The 20,791-nt window shown below is 32.9% G+C and overlaps 1 protein-coding gene across 1 annotated transcript; it reads right to left on the bottom strand.

Annotated features, from left to right (window-relative positions):
- Positions 1-4,843: 4,843 nt before the first annotated feature.
- On the bottom strand, positions 4,844-20,382 carry LOC140841242 (tryptophan aminotransferase-related protein 2-like). The gene is made up of 6 exons (XM_073208515.1): positions 20,116-20,382; positions 19,517-19,820; positions 16,779-17,082; positions 15,678-15,958; positions 15,290-15,600; positions 4,844-5,203 (listed from the first exon to the last, which is right to left on the bottom strand). Exons 2-6 carry the CDS (start codon positions 19,753-19,755, stop codon positions 5,022-5,024), a joined length of 1,317 nt encoding a protein of 438 aa, XP_073064616.1. The 5' UTR covers positions 19,756-19,820; positions 20,116-20,382; the 3' UTR covers positions 4,844-5,021.
- Between the last annotated feature and the right edge of the window lie 409 nt (positions 20,383-20,791).

Here is a 20,791-nt window from a genome sequence, read left to right as displayed (position 1 = left end):
CTGTTTGTGATATTTGTACCATACTTTTGTAGATGGATCTCACAATTCCTTAAAATAATATGAGTAGTAGCATTGGAAGATGGTCGAACAATTCAAAGAAATGTCCATGGATATGTTTATGGCTTGGTTCCTGTATCAAAAGCCACCAAAGTTCTTTGGCACTGAGACTGTAGAAAGAATAGATGCATGGCTGAAGGATACTGAGAATTTGTTTAATATTGTAAATATTCTAAGTCTTGGAGACTAAAACTTTCTTTTTATCAATTAAAGGACAGTGCAAAATCTTAGTGGGAAGTCATTGAGATTGGACTAAATGAGACCGTTATTGATGTCACATGGGATGTCTTCAAGTTCTAGTTTCTCAAGCAATACTCTCCACCATATTATTATACTTAACAAGAAAATTAATTCAATAGTCTGCATAAAGGAACGAGGACTGTTGTAAAATATGACATGATCGATAGGGGGATCAATCATTGAGTTACAATAGCTCAGTTCTTGAAATATTGAACAACGATTAATTAAATCGAGTTTGGTTTTAAAACCAAGCGGAAGACACTCGAAATAATCCTCTTTAGAAACTGATTAAACATTTTGTAAAGCATTTAAAATATATGCATGTTGAATGAGTAAAAAATATATTGGTTGAAGCATTTTGTCAAACACTTGGTATGCAATAATTTTGTATTTGAAGAACATATAAAATGCTTCAACAATGCTTCCTTAAAACAATTGAAATGATAAGTAAATGCAATAAGACACGAATTTGTTTATGGATGTTCGGGAAACTTTAAATGCTCCTACGTCACTCCTTCTTCCCCTTGGAAAAAATTCACTGGAAGACTTTGATTTATACAACTCTTTGTACAAACCCACTCAGCTTAGGACTTACACTACTGCCTAACTGAACTCCTTGCACTCAAAATCGTAGACAACACCTCGCAATCAGCATATTGTTTAATGCCTCATATGCAAAGACTACAAACACAATATTTTATGTCTTTGTGTAAAGACTCACTCGATTAATATTTGATTTTGACATGTTTATGGACCTAAGTGGAATTTTTATAGCAAGGTCTCCTAAGCGAAAATTTTATTGGTACTTTCTTTGGAAATTTCCAGGCTTTTATTTAGCAGGGATGAGGGTTTTTTATTTATGTTGTTGATGTGTCTAAAGAAGAGTCATGTTTATCTAATATTCACGTGGCTAAAGAGTTTTCATATATATTTTCCGATGAGATTCTTGAATTCTTTCCTCGTCGAAAAGTTGAATTCGGCATTGATATCACTTATTTCTAAAGCCGTATTGCTGATACCTTTGGAATTGAATGAACTGAAAGAACCATTGTAGGATCTTCTCGATAAGAGATATATTCGACCGAGTGTATTACCTTGGGGGGGTCCATTTTATTTGTTTCAAAGAGAGATGGTATTATGCAAATGTGTATTGATTATATATAATTTAATCGAGTTACTGTGAAAAATAAGTAACCAATTCCTTGTAACGATGATTTAATTGATCAAATTCATGGCACTTATGTATACTCGAAGATTAACCTTCATTCTGGTGATCATCAAGTACGAGTTTGAGAAGAAGATATAATTAAAGCTGCTTTTCGTACCGGGTATGACCACTACAAGTTTTTTATTATGTTTTTCGGTCTGATTAATTCCCCTACTATCTTTATGGATTTAATGAATCACGCCTTTCGAAATTTCCTTGATCGGCTCCTTGTCATATTTATTGATGATATTCTAGTATATTCGAAGTTGAAAAATGAGCATGATGAACATTTGAAACTTGTACTCCAAACTCTTCGCACTGGACATTTATATGTCAAATTTTCCAAATGTGAATTTTGGATGGATAAAGTACTATTTTTGGGCCACGTTATTTCGAGACATGGAATATATGTTGATCCTGCTAAGGTTGAAGTTGTATTAAATTGGCCGAGACCTATGAATGTTCTTGAAATCTATAGCTTTATGGGATTAGATTGTTATTATCATCGTTTTATGGAAGGGTTTTAAAAATAGCTAAACTTATTACTAAGCTAACACAGAATAATCAAAAATTCATTTGTTCAGACGAGTGTGAACTATTTTCCATGAATTGAAGACGATATTGACCACATCACCTATTGTAATTATTCCCTCGGGTATCAAATTATTTGTAATATGTACAGATGCATCTAATAATGGTTTGGGTTGTGTTCTGATGCAACACAGCAAGATGGTCTCTTATGCATCTCGACAATTGAAATCTCACGAAACTCGTTACCCGGTGCATGATCTTCAACTGGTTGCCATTTTATTTGCTCTTAATATCCGGTGCCATTCTATATATGCAGAAAAGTTTGTCATCTATTTAAACCATAAAATTTAAAAATATATCTTTTCTCAATCTGATTTGAATATGAGGTAACGCTGGTGGATGGATCTCCTGAAGAACTTTAATTGTCAGATTTATTATTAACCTAAATCGGTGAATGTTTCTGTGGGTGCTTTCAGACATACAATTCATGAATCTATGTTAACTTCTAATAATATTTCCAAAGTACACGAGGATTTATGTACTCCTAGCTACACTTTTCCTCGAGTTGGAATTTGGTCATCGTCTCATCATTGTAAATTTAGCCTAACTTGATCTCTAAAATTCTAAAGGCCTAGCAAAGCGATACTCAGATTCAAAATTCCAAAAAACTTGTAGTTACAGGACATCATTCCGGCTTTCAGAATTATTTTTATGGTTCTTTACGAATTAATGGTCTTCAGGTAGTCCTGATAATTCTGATCTGAAATATGCACTTCTACGTGAAGCCAGAAAATGTATTTAACATAGAAACCCCAATTCTTGTGGAGAAGTAAGAAGAAGGACATTACTGATTTAATTTCTAAATGTCTTGTCTATCAGCAAGTGAGAGTCGAGAGAATGAAACCTGGAGGATTAATTCATAGTATCGAAATTCCCCAACGGAATTAGGAACATATTATTATGGATTTCGTGACTCATTTACTCGTTCGCCTAAGGGTTGTGATGTTATTTGGATTATTATCAATCGTCTTTCAAAATCTGCACATTTCATTCTATATGAGCAAACTTATCTCTATAAGAAAATGGCTCGTTGTTACATCGAGAATATTGTGAGACTCCACGGTGCACCAATCTCGATGGTATCAGATTGTGATCCCATATTTGCTTTTAAATTTTTGGGCAATTTCCAAGAAACTGTGGGTACAAGTTTTCTAGCACAAGAAACTAATTGGAGGAAGTTTTAGTAGTGGTAGTCACCATATCAGCTCAAGTGGTGGATACAATCCTAATCACTCTTCACATCAATCCTTCATAACATGATAAAAAATAGAGATAGAATTATATTTACTTATTGTTTTTATCATCTCCGCATATTATCAATTTAATTCATGAACAGTTCAGATTATGTTCATTCTTTATCACACAAACAGTTTAATTTTGATATCATCAAAGAAGGGAAAATTGTTAAGATAAAACTTGAATCTAAATTTTGGTTATCACAAACTAAGATGATACCGAATTAAGCTAAAATTATTAAATACATATCACTGAACTGACATTATTTATGTTGATCAACTATGTTGACACAAGATGAGACGAACAAATGCAAATAAACAGATCGAGTTGTCCAACTTAACTATTCTCATAAGCTTCTACACAACTCGAGTGGAACCAAGTTGTCAGTATTTATTCTTTGAGAAGAATAGATATGTTAATATGTCAACATTCCCTTAATTTTATTCCAAACGTTTTCAGCAAGACAGAATAAAAAGATTTGTTGGTTACCCCTTTTCAACTAGTGTCCAAGAAATTTGAATTATCCAATTGAAAACATAACAAAGACACGTGACATTCTGCTTAATTATCGGCTACCTATTACATCTATGAGTACTGTCTCTTATATTAAGTTGGGAAACAACACCTACAAAAAAGAATGCATCAAAAGTGAAGAAGACTACTGTTACACTGACCTTCATCAAGCATTCTCAAATCACAGAGCATCTCTTACAAGATTTATCTTAAGTTGTTCTTGCACGCACATAAAGTTTTTATCAGATCGATTGAGTATTATATTGTCCACATTGTATTCTCACTTATCATTTGTATAGAAGCGTTTCACTTATCATTTGTATACAGGCGTTGTATTTTGAGTCACCGTAATTTTCATAACTTGTTTCTGATCAGATCGAAATAAGAAAAGAGTTGCTAGGAGTTTCAGCTCATTAAGGTTGGTGAACAAAACTGAAATAGGTTTGTACAAATAGTTGTACCAATCAAATCTTCTAATGGAATCTTTTTGCAAACAGAAGAAAAAAGGACGTAGAAACTTAGTTATTGAACATCCAAAAACAAATTCTTGCCACGTTTTACTTATAGTCATCTTATTTGTGCTAATAGTTATTATGTGTTGCTCATTCACTTACTTGAACTTATCATAATCACCTAATAACTTGATTTGTTTCTACACTTAAACCTTTCAGTAGCCCAAGTTACTTAAGCTAGTTGAACTATTGACTTGAACAGTTAACACAACTTGAGTTTTGCATTATTTGTCATAGTCTTATAACAATTCATTCACACCCCTCTAAACTATTATCTTCAATCCTAACACTATACCGATTCCATCAAATATTATGTAGAATTATACAAAATATTAATTATCGTATGTTCCCCAAGGGACTACAACGTAATAATTATATTCATATAAACAAAATGTACCTGACATCAACATTTAAATTTTTAACACATGTTTGCATGATATCGAGTATATAATTAACACCTACTGTAAAGAAAAATTATTTCAAACTAAATCCAATTCCAAAGACTAGACGTTTGACTCCAGACTAATAAGCAATTTTGAAAACAAATACAATGTATCGAGCAAACGAAAAATAGTAGCGCTAAAGCAAACCTTCTAACCGTTGTAGATATCCTTTTCTAGAAAAAAAAATTAAAGGAAGAAAAGGGAAGCAAATTCTTCGATATACTAAACAATACTACGTAATCTGTCGGTAAATTGTCGGAATTCTTCATCACGAGGCAAAACGCTTACTCTAACATATTTTGTGCTGTCGCCGAAGTGCTTTCCGCTTCTTGTCAATATCTTGTGCTCGCGGAGAAACTCTTCACAATCGTATATTTCGCCTTCACACTTGAGCCAAGCAAAAGCTACAAAACCAGATACTTTTTTTTGTAAGATCGACCATGGTCTATGGGCCCGTGGTGTGACAAAAAAATGCGAGGAATATTAGAAATTCAAAGCGTAAGGAAAATTTGTTAGATTATTTTATTAAAATTTATAAAATCATTTAATTATAGTCAATACCTTTCATTAAAATAAATATGAGAAGAGAAAAGAAGAGAAGTCAGTCTCTCATATTTAAAAAAGATAAATCAAGAATTTGATTTGTTATATCCTAGATAAATATCATCAAGAAAACTCAATTTGTCATATTTAACTGATCGCAGAATTATCGAATTGATTGTACGAAAACAATAATCAATTGGGTATGAGCAGTTGCGGTATTTTGTTCATATCTCTAAGCTCGGTTATTGGAATGAAGTGATTCATTATGCGTTGGAAAGATAAGACGATGATCTACAAATCATATTCAGAAGACAAAGTCTGAATCGAAGCTTAAGATACTGATAAATGACGATGAAACTACTAGTTCTGCACAAACTGCCAGCTAAAACTGAACTGAACCAGACAAGCTGAAATTGAACCGAACCAGACCAGCTAAAATTGAACTGAACAGCTGAAACTGAACCAAACCACTTGAACTGAACCTGACCTGAACCGGACCAACTGAAATTAAACCAGACCAGCTGAACTAAACCAGTTAACCACTCAGGAAAATGTCCAGCAAAGAAAATTTGATTGTTGCAATTTCAGAAACAGTACAGAAATTTTCAAACGTCATATAATTGAATCTGACGTATATATCATTGTTGGAGCCTACAAATACAACATCTTAAAAATCAAACAAGAGCTTTTGAAGAGGATTCAAAACATCGGCAGTTAACATGAACAAATCAGCTAGTTGAGAGCATAAGCCCTTGTGTGAGGATACATTTGAGATATACACTGTAAAAGATAAATTCCTCGCACACAATTACAAGAGGGTTGAAATTCAAATATTAGTTGAGTGAGTCTTCACACAAAGGCGTAAAACAATGTGTTTTGCATATAAGACATTAAACAATATGCTGATTGTGAGGTATTGTCTGCAATCTTAGGTACTATGAGTTCTAGTTGGGTGCTTCTCTTCTGGAGTGGGTTTGTACAAAGTGTTGTATAAATCAAAATCTTTTAGTGAATTATTCCCAAGAGGAAGAAGTGGTGACGTAGGAGCATTTGAAGTCTTCAAACATCCATAAACAAATTCGTGTCTATTTCTTTATTGCATTTACTTATCATTTCCATTATTTTAAAGATGCATTCTTGAAGCATTTTATGTGTATACAAAGTGTTAGAAAAAATGTTTCAACCAAAATATTTTTACTCATTCAACTTGCATATATTTTAAATACTTTACAAAATGTTTAATCGGTTTCTACGAAAAAATCTTTTGTTTGATAGTTACAAGTCTTAAATATTAACGTTACTTTACCTATTACTAATTTCACCATTAATGATGTACGAAGACGTTTAACTCAACTTACTAGTTTTGGTATGAGATAAAGACTGATTATTCTGAAGCTTTCTGCAGGACCTTTTTTTAGGTGATAAAACTGATTTACGTATAACCGCCTAGTCTTCAACCGCTTGAATTTCAGACTGCCTATCATTCAACCGTTTGCAGTAGAAGAAGTTCAACTTTTAAAGAACTTCCCAATCGGCTGTTCGAAGACTTTAAATCGAATCAATAAAAAACTATTTATTGATCACTTAATGAAAGACATTCTTTGACCGGTTCAAGACATTCAATTGTTTTGCACCGCTACAACTCAACCAGGTCATGCACCAGTCCCGATATTGATCTTCATTTACGTCATTATCCCAGAAGAGAAAGATTAATTATATCCTACAAGTTCTGATAGTAAAACAGTTGTCATAAAAGAATACTCAGTAATAACTCTTCAAAAAACGAGATTCAAAGCGATGATAGTAAAGAGAAAATTAAATGTTTTGTTGAAGAACATTTAATGTATTTGCATCTGATAGTGACACATCATTCTAAAGTTACAAGTTAACATTACTCATTTGTTTCCGACCATTGGAATGACATCTTATATAAGAAGAGTTGGAAGTATGCAAGATATAGAGATATAAATCGTCAAGCTTTCAACAGTGCGATTACTACAAGCCTGCATACTTAAAGAATCTGAGCGCAATCAAAGATCACATACCTCATTGCTCATCAAGCACGTACTCAACAGAAAGATATTTGATCATTCCAAAGATCATATTTGTGCTTCTAAAATAGATTGTTTTACTTACATCAGTAACAATTGGCTATTTGGTTAATAGTGATGTCAAGTAAACCGAGGGTTCTTAAAATGCAGAAGTGTAAATTTATCACTAAAAATTCCAAAACAGACTGTGTGATAATTCCTGATTGAAGTGGGCTGTTGCAAAGAGTTTTGTAAAGCCAAAGTTTTTAGTGGAATCATTCCTACAGAGAAAGAAGGGATGACGTAGGAGTCTTATCTCCGAACATCCATAAAAATCATGTGTCTTTACTTTTCGCAAGCTTTTACATTTCAAACCATATATTGTTGATTAGACTACCAACCGCTTGAAACTATCATGAGAAATATCGCACTGTTTTCAGCACTTTTCAAGTGGTTCATATTTCTAACTGTTTTAAAAAAACTTTCAATAGCCTAAAAACGGTTGAAAACAAATTTTAAAAGCAAATATTTTCAAAGAATTTATTCACCCCTTCTAAACTCTTTCTCAATCCCAACAAGTAGTATCAGAGTAGGCTTCTCTCGAACATCGATATCTACAATTTATACATGACATCTTTCAACAAAATTCTTATGTTTTCTAAAGAAGACTATGATGACTGGAATATTCGTATACAGGCACATTTAGCGACCCAAGATGATGACATGTGGTATGTTATCACTGACGGGCCTATTAAGATCTTGAAAGTCAATCCAGTTGTGGTTACAACTGAAGGTGCTCCACAAATGGTGGAAAAACATCAATCTGAATGGACAGCTGAGGAAAAGAAGGCGAATCTGGACAACGTTGCAAAAGGCATTCTTTATAAAAACCATGGATAAGAACATGTTTTCCAAGATTAAAACGTGTTCCACAATAAAAGAGATATGGGAAAAACTCACACAACTGTGTGAGGGCAACGACCGGACCAAAGAAAACAAACTGACAGTCGCTATCCAGAAATTTGACAATGAAAAGATGAAGCCAGGAGAAACCTTCGCAAAATTTTATGAACGGTTTAGTGCTATTATTATTGAAATTATTTCATTAGGAAAAAAATACTCTAACCATGATATTGCCTTGAAGGTAATGAGAGCTTTTCCAGAGAATGGGACGTGAAGACAATAGCGATGCAAGAATCTAAAAATCTGAACAAGCTGGAGCTCCACGATCTCTTTGCCGATCTTAAAGCGTACAAGTTAGATCTTTGAAACGAACTGAAGAAGAACCATCCACTTCTCAAACAAAGTCCCTGTCAGCTACCGCAGTGACTCTTTCAGTCGAAGAGTCCACAAGTAAGAAATTGGCTGAGCAATTGAGCAATGAAGTTATGTCCTTATTTTTCAATAAGTTTGGTAAATTTATGCGTAAAAATCAATCTCATATGACTAAACCTTATTTCAAAAAGGACCATACAAATGATGGTCAAACTTGGTTTAATTGTGGAAAGAATAGACATTTTATTAAAGAGTGCAACATGCCGAAGAAAGATGAAAAGAGACCGATTGATAGGAGACGGTCCAAAGATGACAAAAAGTTCACCAAAAAGAAAAACCAACGAGTTTTGATTGCAGAGGAAGATGTGTCTAAGCCACGATTGTTTGGATTTAGCATTCTCAAATTTGACATATCTTATACCATGTCGTCTTCCATTGTTCTCAAATCTTACGTTCTGATTACTTTGGACTTCAAGCTCGTTATGTTCATGTCTCGTACTAGATCTGACAAATTTAATTGATTTTAAACTGTCTTTTCTAGCAGCAGTTGAGTTTGTGCTTCAGATGTGTTGCACTCATTGATGTTGTAACCTAACATGGTTCTATCTCCGGCTGGTTTTTGCATATCATGCATCCTTTCAAGAGAAGCAGAAGACTTGTTCCATGTGTTGATTGTGTTCATCAATCGTTTATTTCTTTTAACGTGGAATGGAACAATCTACACAGGTCATCATTCTCAGCTGCTAGCAGACTTATTTTCACTTTCAAACCATCCACCTCCTTTTACTGCGAGCAGCTTGAGAGTATTAACTTGTTTTTTAAGCCCTGTTTTTCTACTTTAGCTTCATCGATTGCTGCGATAATCCCTTAAACTCATTCACCATGTCGTGTAGTGTTGTGACAAGGTATTCTCGTGTAAATTTAATAGATTCAAAGTCAAATACCATTTTATCCGTGGATTCTGAGTCTTCATCAGCCATGAGACATTTTACTGTCTCATTGTCGCTTTCACTCGTAAATACCTCGGAGATGTACCTTTCTGAATCTGTGTCGGCCCACTTGATTTTATCTTCCTCTGCGATCAAAACTCGTTGGTTTTTTTTTTGTGGTGAACTTTTTGTCATCTTTGAACCGTCTCCTATCAACCGGTTTTTTTCATCTTTATTCGGTTTGTTGCAATCTGCAATAAAATGTCCCTTCTTTCCACAATTAAAGCAATTTTGACCATCATCTGTATAGTCTTTTTTGAAATAAGGTTTAGTCATCTGAAATTGATTTTTACGCATAAATTTGCTAAACTTCTTGACAAATAGAGACATGGTCTCATGGCTCTGTGTCTCAGCTGATTTCCTACTTGTGGACTCTTCGACCGGAAGAGTCACTGTTGTAGCTGACAGGGCCTTTGTTTGAGAAGTGGATGGTTCTTTTTCAGTTCGTATTTCAAGCTCGAACTTGTACGCTTTAAGACCGGCAAAGAGATCGTGAAGCTCCAGCTTGTTGAGATATTTAGATTCTCGCATCGCTATTGTCTTCACGTCTCATTCTTTAGGAAGAGCTCTCATTATCTTCAAGGCAATTTCACAGTTAGAGTATAATTTTCCAAGTAAATAAGTTCAATAGTAATATCACTAAAAAGTTTCCATAAAAGAATACTCAGCAGTAACTCTTCAAGAAACGGGATTCAAAGCTATATAGGCAAAGAGAACATTAAATGCTTTCCTGAAAAACATTTTATGTATTTGCAGCTTATAGTGACACATCATTCCAAAGTTACAGGTTAACGTTACTCATCTCTTTCTGACCGTTGGAATGACATGTTATATAAGAAGAGATGGAAGTATGCAAGATATAGAGATATAAATCGTCAAGCTTTCAACAGTGCGATTACTACAAGCCTGCATACTTAAAAAATCTGAGCGCAATCAAAGATCACATACCTCATCGCTCATCAAGCACGCACTCAACAGAAAGATATCTGATCATTCAAAGATCATATTCGTACTACTAAAACAGATTGTTTTACTTACATCAGTAACCTTTGGTTATTTGATTAATAGTGGTGTCTGGTAAACCGAGGGTACTTAAAATTCAGAAGTATAAAATGATCACTAAGAGTTCCAAAACAGGCAGTGTGATAAGTCTTGATTAGAGTGGGTTGTTGCAAAGAGTTTTTTAAAGTCAAAGTCTTTTAGTGAAATCATTCCTAAAGAGGAAGAAGGGGTAACGTAGGAGTTTTATATCCGAACATCAATAAAATCATGTATCTTTACTTTTCGCAAGCTTTTACATTTGAAACCTATCTTGTTGATTATACTGCCAACCGGTTCAAATTATCAATAGAAATATTGAACAGTTTTCCGCAGTTTTGAAGTGCTTCATAATTCTAACTGTTTGAGAAGAACTTTCAATCGCCTAAAAGCAATTGAAAACAAATTTTAAAAGCAAATATTTTCAAAGATTTTATTCATCCCCTAAACTCTTTTCTGATCTCAACAAAAATTCACATGTTCAAATTTAATTATTTGTTTGTTTCATACAACTTTATATAAAAGAATAAGTTAAAAATATGAATAATAAATTTACAAATAAAAAAAAATTGGCTTATAGAGATCCATGATATGGATAATTAAATAATTATTATTAGGAAATACATATGAAAACATAATTGGAGGGAATCCTTCATAGACCGATGTAAATTGTTTTGAGTTGTCACTAATCTCCCTGAGGAGCGTTGCTCTGTTTAGGAATTATGTATTTAAAGGTCTTTAGCCCTACCTATCTTTCCCGATAGCACTCGCAAAAATTATTGATTGTGTCGTTAAATAATTATTAGATAAAAATTAAGTGAAGTCAAAATTATGGTCAGTAAACCCGTATAATTTTAAATAATTAAGATTTAACCACAACACCCCTAATAATATGAAATTATGCATATCACGTGGGTAGATTATCACATGAAGAACATTTATTATGGTAAATTACTAAGAGCGTAAATATTTATACGTTTGTGATAATATCTTTGTAATTCATATAATTTTGATTTATTAAAGAATAGTCACATTATCTTTAATTGAATTAAAATTACACATTAATTATCAAATTTAGCTGTAATAGATATATATTACATACAATTATTCCTCATTTGATCATACTTGGAGATGAATAATTATGGATAATAAATATTTAATGCATAAAAAAATTCAATATCCTAGTGATTCATATGATGTTGAATCATTTTCTTAGTTTACTCAAAGGGATTAAAAATATAATATAATTAAATAGTTAAATCATTAAATTGTATGAATATGATTGAATTAAAAAATTAGCTCATGGTCAATTTTATGTCAATGAGGACATTTATTGCATGATTACATGGGTAAAACATGACGAGTAGGTCTCATGTGAGACCGTCTCACGGATCTTAATCCGTGAGACGGGTCAACCCTACCCATATTCACAATAAAAAGTAATACTCTTAGCATAAAAAGTAATACTTATTCATGGATGACCCAAATAAGAGATCCGTCTCACAAATATGACCCGTGAGACCGTCTCACACAAGTTTTTGCCAAACATGACATATGATTTACTGCTTCATTTGGTTACATTAACATGTAATATCGTAAAAAGATTGCAAAACTCGAGGAAGCCATTAGGAAGTGATTCATGCAACATTAATTTAGTAAACTAGATTATCTCAAATGTGGAGTTGTCGAAACTTGCATAGTGGTTTTTATATTGTTGTTGAAAATAACTTTTAATTCCAAATTTATCTAAAAATTTGATTTCGGTTTGAAGACTAAGTATCAAATACATATTCCTTAATTTTTCAGCTTTATATTTAATTTACTGTATAAATTTATATTTGGTCTTTTTTGCAGTAATTTTAAAAAACATATCTAATATTTTACATGCATGTTTAAGAAAATACTGCTATTAAGAAATGTGTTATAAATTAATATTATTCTATTATGTGACATCTTGATTTTTATTGGTTTTGACGCCTGCTAGGACTACATTAAGGAGAGTAGACCAATGTGTCAAATAAATATTTAGATATATTGGAGGTCATTCACATGGATATTTATAGATTTATATTGTTAGAAATATTTTATTGCCTTGTTGATGATTACTCACCATATGTATATTCATACTTGCTTGAAAAACATATAAGATGAAATTAGAAAAGTAATATTGAGAGTGAGATATGGTAAAAAAAAAAAAAAAGTATTATAGTAGATATACTGAGGATGGACATAGTGTAGAGCATAGTTAATAGTTCCGAACTTCTTAAGTTTGTGTGAATCGAAACTACTAGGAAAACTTTGTATATATTAAATCGAATTCCAAATGAAGTTGTACGAAAAAACACCATTTGAATTATGAAAATGTTGGAAACCGAGTTTGAGACATATGCATGTTTGAATATACTTGTCTAAAGTAAGAGCTGATAATCCACAAAAAAACAAGTTACACATGTTCGGATATATCAAAGTTCTAAAGAATATATATTTTATTGTCCATTACTAATCATAAGATTTGTGGAATTAAAATATGCAGTTTAAAATGAATTGATTGATGGGAGCGATCAACTTCAGAATATTGATTGATATGATTATCATCTGTCCACACAAATTATATATTGTTGTTTATTCATAACATCTTTCAAGTTAAAGTTTTTGTTGTGGAATCAATCATATAGTTTATCATGATCATGTACATCTTAATGCTCATAAAGATATTGGAAAGTGTTGATGCAACGCTAAGAAGATCTAGTGGAATTAAGATATCGACAATTACATATGATTACATTATATATCTGAAATAATTTGATTATTTGTTCTTGAACCGAAAATTATCCTAAGACGTTTTCACAAACCATAAGCATGTAAAATATAATTTGTGCTATAATGTTATGAATGATAAGGAATTCGATGGCAAGTAATGAATGAGTCTTCAACACAAATAAAGTTTTATTAGGCAGCATTTGACAATATAAGGTTAGACTCATTAGCCACTACTAAGGAATTTACTCAAGCGGAGGATCAAGGGGAGGAACTGACTACATGAAAATATTTTCTCACGTATTTAAGAAAGTTTTCTTCATGTGGTCATGAAGTTAATAGTCCATTTGATTTAGATTTTTCATTATATGGATTATAAAACAAAATTTCCTCAATAGTGATATAGAATAAGTAGGTTACATGAAATAACATTAAGGATTATTCTCTAGTTATAGTAAGTATTTAATATTACAAGATTAAGAAATTTAAGAAGATGCAAACAAGCCCCGAATGGTATTTAAGGTTTCAGAATGTTATCTCTTCATTGAGTTTTGTTGAGAATTTTGTGAGACATTATGTATACCAGAAGGTTAGCAGGAACAGAATTTGTAGAGAAATTATCATAGTAATCTAGGTATTTAGAAAGTTGTAAAATGTTTTTTGGTATCATACATAGACGAATTGATAATTTAGAAGTGATTTATTACTTCCACTATGGAGTCCAAATTGTCTCTAATTTTGAAGCATTATTTTATGGTGTATATTAAATAAGGGGTTTCATTTTTGGGTTTAGAATTATGAATTTTATATCTAAGCCATTAAAATTATATTACGAAAATTAAGTTGCAGTCTTTGTGACTAAAGCGGCAGTCGAATTAATTGTATTGACATAAAGCATTATAGCCATCGGAGAGCGTGTCAAGCAAAATAAAATGGTCATTAAACACATTAATATTGAATTAATGATCATTCGACCTAAAGACATGCAAATTAAGATAAACACATTAATATTGAGTTAATGATCATTCGACCACATGCAAATTAAGATGTTTAATAATCATGTAGTAATTAATTATGGACTTTGTTCATGAAAGTTTTTATGGTATATACATTTTTTATTACAAAACTAGTTCAATTACAATATTTCTCATATTCAGTTACTTTGAGAAAATGTCAATTAAATATAGACCTAGAATAAAACATTGATTTTATTCATTAAGTTATATTAAGAAATATGATACATGTGATACGTGAAAGATAATATTCAGTATAAGAGGACATATCATCATGATTCGCATATTTGCTTCTTAACTTTGGATGATGATTAATTTATTGATTATTCAATTCATTTGAAATGTAGACCAAGTGGGAGAATTTAAACTTATTTTATTAAAGTATATAAAATAAATTAATTATGGTCAACATATTTCATTAAGATAAATATGAGAACCGGTTCTCATATTTAAAAGAAGATAAATCAAAATATAATCTGAATTAAGATGATAAATATTTTAAGATTTGATTTATCATATCATAGATAAATATTATCAAAATAAGTCGCAATCAATTCAAACTCTCTACACAATAGTTAGAGAAAATCTATAAATATTGATATAAGTTATTCAAAAATATATCTCATAAATTTTATAAAGATTTTGAAGATCTTTGTTTTCATTATTTTTGGGATCTCTCTAGTCGCAGTTTCAAATTCAATATTAATGGCTAAAGATAACAATTCATTTATGTTTATATTTTCCGTATATAAATCTTTTCGTATTATATTTGTGCGTATGTAGATCGAATTTAGTTTTCAAGTATGTTACATTTCTATCAAATTTGTGAAACAGTTGAAGATTACCTGGTTGTGTTGCAAAAGTATGACCATTGAACGTGCATTTGGCGGAAGGGAAATGGGGCAGACTAAAGATCTTGCTTTGGTTCACAGCATTTCGGAGTTGTTTCCATCTCTTTGCCATGAGGTAATAGCTATGTTCAAAGAAAGAATCACCTTCCCTGAAGTCTTGGTTGGTGCGATATTCGTGTGTATCAGACACCACCTGCAAGATCTTTGCTGCCCGAAGCTGGGACTCTTTAGACACACCTATGGTACTAAGCATGATAAATTCCGTCATTTTCTTTGCGATTTCTTCATCTTTGACAAGAGCCCATCTACAAGATTGAACCGAGATTTTTTTAACGCAATGTAGTATTTCCAGAGAATGAAATATTCGAAACGTGGAGCTTACCCCAAGCGTGTACCAGCATGGCCAGTGGTTTTTGACACGGTGAACAGCATGATATTGTGATCTGCAGCATAGGATATTGGAGTATATTGTGGCCAATAGTACGCTAAGTCATGAATCAGCATTCCTTGATCTTGATCCACCACAGCTTGTCTTGATAATCCATCTGGGTTGTTCGGAGACGTTACAAGTTCGATATACGGTTTATTCTGCCTGAATTTGTGAGCATCACCACCCCATTTGTAAAGTCCAGATTTAAGAAATTCAGTGATCAGTGGATATGACTGCAGAAAATCTAACAGGTTCATCAAAAATTCTTGAGGAAATATATATCTTGAACAGAAACATGTAATTATTCGAAGACAAAAGTTTTCGTCCAGACGAGTTGACATCAGAAAGCAGATAAGCGTCGGTTACAACGATCGCTTGACAAAAAATTAAGCCGATTTTTCAAGATCATGATCTAATTTTGAAGAGTTTGGACTGGTGTGATTATTTATTTATCCACCCGCACTTTCTGAAGCCACATTGGGCCCGATGTATTCAGAGTCAAGGCGGGTTGGACCTTTACGGGAGAAGCTCTCCCAATTTCAGTCTTCTCCTTTCACAAGACTCAAGCCCGAGATCTTGTTTTAAGGAATTGTTGCACAGGTAATTGAAAGCAATTGATGGTGCCACAGGCATCTATCCATGTCCTAAAAACCCGTTATCTTTGTTTTACTAGAAATTTAAAAGATAGGGTAGGTCTCATGTGAGATCGACTCACAGATTTTAATCTGTGAAACGGGTCAATCCTACCCATATTCACAAAAAAATAATACTCTTAGCATAAAAAGTAATACTTTTTCATGGATTACCCAAATAAGAGATCCGTCTCACACATACGACTCGTGAGACCGTCTCATACAAGTTTTTGCCTAAAAGATATGCCAGATAGCAATTCAATAACTCTAAAGCAATTCAATAACTAAAAAGGTAAAAAAGTTAAAAATCCGAGCTTACATGCTTCGAATTTCAAGATGTCAAAGAATTCTCCAAAGAATCATTCTTTTGAGAAATATTTGAAGAATTGACAAGTAAAGAGACATAATTTCAGCAACTTACAGAATAGAATGGAGCAGCACATAACACGTCGATTGGCTCTGAAGCATTGGATGGAGAGAGTGCATATAGCACGGCCTGGAAAAGTTGAGTGGAACCCGTACCGACCACAATGTAGCGGTTCTCGGTAACAGCATTGCCCACCAGTTTGTGCAACCTGATAATCGAACTTGCGAGTTCTGGCTCTAGGAACCAGCAAAGGTTTCTTTTATCGGAAAAATAGCTAACGAATTTCCAGCCGGGGATCACGACTGTGGTTTTGTCCCCCGTCTGTTGCCAATACCTCTCGTACATAGTCGGATCACCACTGCTTAGGAATAATTGTTAAATGAGAATCTCGTAAAGCCAACATGCCGTTAGCTCGAAGTTACAACAGTAAAAACACAATGAGATTAGCTACTTTACTCTTATCAGTTGGAAACTCCAGATTCCCTCTCGAGGATAGATTTAGTCAAAGATTATAAGTTAAAATCATAATATTGTGCATTATCCATGTAAAAATTGTTTAATTAAAAGCTGTGAAGTTATATTCCCTGATAGATTACATGTGGAAACTACCTTAATTTTTTAAGACAAAGTGTAACGACTACACCATGTTCTTGACCTGATTTTCACTACTACCGTCTCCACCAGTCGTCGGAGTCGGGATTTACACCTAGGGGGACGAATCTAAAATCTTAGGAGGGGCAAGACACGTTTTACATTATGTCACGTATACGAAAATCACATGTATTAAATGAAGAAGCTAAGGTTGTGTTTGACGGAATGATTTGGATTTGTGGGAGTATTTCAAATACTTTGATTTACTGCCTATGACACATAAAATATATACAAGTGAATTGAGTTTACAAGGGGATGCATGTAACATCTTAAGTAGCATGATATAACATCGCCATACCAAGGATGGTCCATAATCAAAGGACAGTGGTCCATACCATTGCCTTGAGTTCCAATATGGGATTGGAGTTAATTATTGGAGGGCCAAACTTGTGGGACATGCATTATTATGAGATCAAATGATTGAAAAAAAGACAACTAGATGTCAAATCCATAATTATTCCTTGCATCAAGAGACAAATACCTAAAAATATATCCAAGAAAATGGAATTTTTATACTCTTTTCCATCTAGTGGTGTGTAGTTCATGAATCTTGAAGGGTGTTTTTCTTTTATTTTATTCAATCTGATTTTAAAGATAAAAAGGAGGTCTTAATGTGGAGAAACACACAGCTTGGAATGACCCACAAAAACGCATCTCAATTTTAAAAAAACATAAAGGCCGTTAAAAGGATAGGCATCTCAATGACAAAACATGGGACTAATAGTCCAGGTTCACGTGAATTAATGATATTTCGGTTGACCGTAGAAAACCAATTATAAGCTAACTATTGAGGACATTGGATTAAACTTGTGTGAGTTGCCGTCACATGGGTCCAAAAAGAGACTCTAGGTGATGCTTTCTGTTAGCTACTATATTGTGTTCGTGTTGATTTACAAAGATCATTAAATCAAGTTGCTCATTGAATCAACTACATGGTCTTATAACTCTTGTCAAACAATTTTCACAAATCAATATCGGATCAACAAACAATTCGAGATTACAAACTTCCATTGAGAGTAATGTGCGCATTTTGAAAGCACAAACAACAGTATTCCCAATACAAATAATTACTCAATCAAGAGCTGATAACATAATAATATCGAGTTCATATCTAACATCGCTCGATTGATAGTTCACATCACAAGTATCGAGTTCACAACACCGGAAAGATAAAGTCGTCAATTAAGCATTCAATAGTCAAGACTTTCCGCAATAAATCCTATTTCGTATACTTCGCTAAGTCGACTCTCCATAATAAATCATCTAAACAGTTACTTCGCTAAGTCAGGTCTATTATCACCCAGTGAAAATAACCAAGTGATTGGAAAAGTTTATATCAAGCTTATGAATGAACATATTATTTTTGACCAAGAAAGTTTATGCAGTACAAAATAAAATTTGGAAAAAATTATCATAAATTGAAGCAAGATGTTACTGCTCAATGGCTGTGCCCTCTAACATGCACCGTTGGAATTCCCAAGTCAGCAGGACTTGTCCCTGTCTTTAATCTGACATAGCGTGACCCCCAAGTGCACGTTAGGGAATCGCACCAGTGTGACAGAGAATTATACTACCCCATAATGGAGAGTCAACAATTTCAAAGTTCAAAAAATATTTACTAATCCAACCCTCATGACAGAGACGGCATATATTATATTATATTATATTTGTTCTTTCCATACTACTCCACTCATCTCTTATTATATATGTGTGTTTGTGTGTTACCTGTATATCTTACACACTAATACACCTCTATTTGCAGCCAAAAACTTATTATTTAAAAGAGCAAAATATTCCCCTTGCTTCAAGAAAAGATGACACTCTTCGTGCCACAGAATCCATCTAATCAAAATTTAAAACCTAAAAAAATAAGATATAAACTCAACCAAATCCTACTGCACTAATCCACCATTGTTCATCATCCAGAAAGGTCGCTACCCTCATTTCAAGTCTTTTTGTGACTATTTTTACTTTCTAACCCAAAAATTCAATAAAATATCGAAACTAAATAGACCCTTTTCTTCCTGCTAAAATAGTAATATTTGTTCCAGCAAGGAGAATGAAAAGAAAAGAAAGAAAGGGAAAGAAAGGAATAGAACAGAGTCAAAAAAGAAAGTGTGCAGTTCTTAAACAGTACTTACTGATCAAGATCAATAACTCCATCAACAACTTTTGAAGAAGATGATTCAAAAGGAAACCTTCCAGCAACATGGGTGTCTCTTTTTGTAACCAAAGATTCATTCTTGCACTCAGTTTTAAAGCTGAAAAACTCCACAGATTTGTGCTTCCCATTATTGCAGTAGTCTCTATATAAAAGCCCAGCGTTTAAAGCCAAAGAAATCACCAAAAAGTGCCCCAAAATCATTGTTTTCAACTCCATATTTCAAGTTTCACCAAAACCAGCTCCGAGTTACTCCAGACCCTTTCTACATGAGTGAAAATTTCCTGAAAAAAAGAATCATTAAGCAGAATAGAACGTACACAGAGCAATACACAGTGAATAAAGGCCGATGGTGCATGGCCTAATTGATGCAACAAACAATTGTATATTACACAAAGGCTTAATCTTTTTTACAAAAATATAAAAATAATCCGTCGATGGGATCTTTTGAACATAAACTATTGATTCAGAATCAAACACACGAGACATAATCCATTAAAAAAGTTCCTTGGAAACCGACAATCGATACCCCAAACAAAAGAGAAGATTCCCATAATACATAAACTTGTTCGTTCCTACCGAAGGCTGACAAAGAAAAGACTCCACGTTCGCATTTCTTGGCGCAGTTTTCGACAGAGAGATTGTGAAATCAGAGTGGGAGAAGAAGAAAAATAAGGTAATTTATACGCAGATTAGCAGAAAATGAAGTGGAGCATATAGTTTATATATGTTTACTACTCAGTAACCAAGAAAAGATACACCAAGTCGATTCGGCGTCAAAATATAGTATGTAATTCTCGCTCACGCAGACTCGTGATGGGGACATCACCAATGGGAAGAAAAGCAAATTTCAATTTTTTCACTTTCTTCGACTTAGTAAAAATTTGTACTAGAAGATTTTAAAGATCGTATTTTTTGAAGAGGAATTTTTTATTTGGGTTATTCATGAAAATGTATTATTTTTTATGTTAAGAGTATTATTTTTTATTATTAATATCAGTAAGATTAGCATGTCTCACAATAAAGATTCGTGAGATCGTCTCACAAAAGACTACTCTTTGAAGTATTGTAATATTTGATCACTTTACTCAATGGATAAATTTATATAATTAAAAAATATTAAAATTGTTTGGGTTAGATTTTAAAAAATCCAAAAATGGAATAGCAAAAATCAGATTAAAAAATTTGAATCAAACATTTATATATTGTTTGGCTCATTAGATGAAACGAAGGAAGATAAGATAATAAATTGAAA

This window comes from Primulina eburnea, chromosome 9 (assembly GCF_022965805.1).
Source record: "Primulina eburnea isolate SZY01 chromosome 9, ASM2296580v1, whole genome shotgun sequence".
NCBI classification, from domain to species: domain Eukaryota; kingdom Viridiplantae; phylum Streptophyta; class Magnoliopsida; order Lamiales; family Gesneriaceae; genus Primulina; species Primulina eburnea.
Note: the sequence above shows the minus strand (reverse complement) of the source record. Positions and strands in the feature narration are given on the sequence as shown.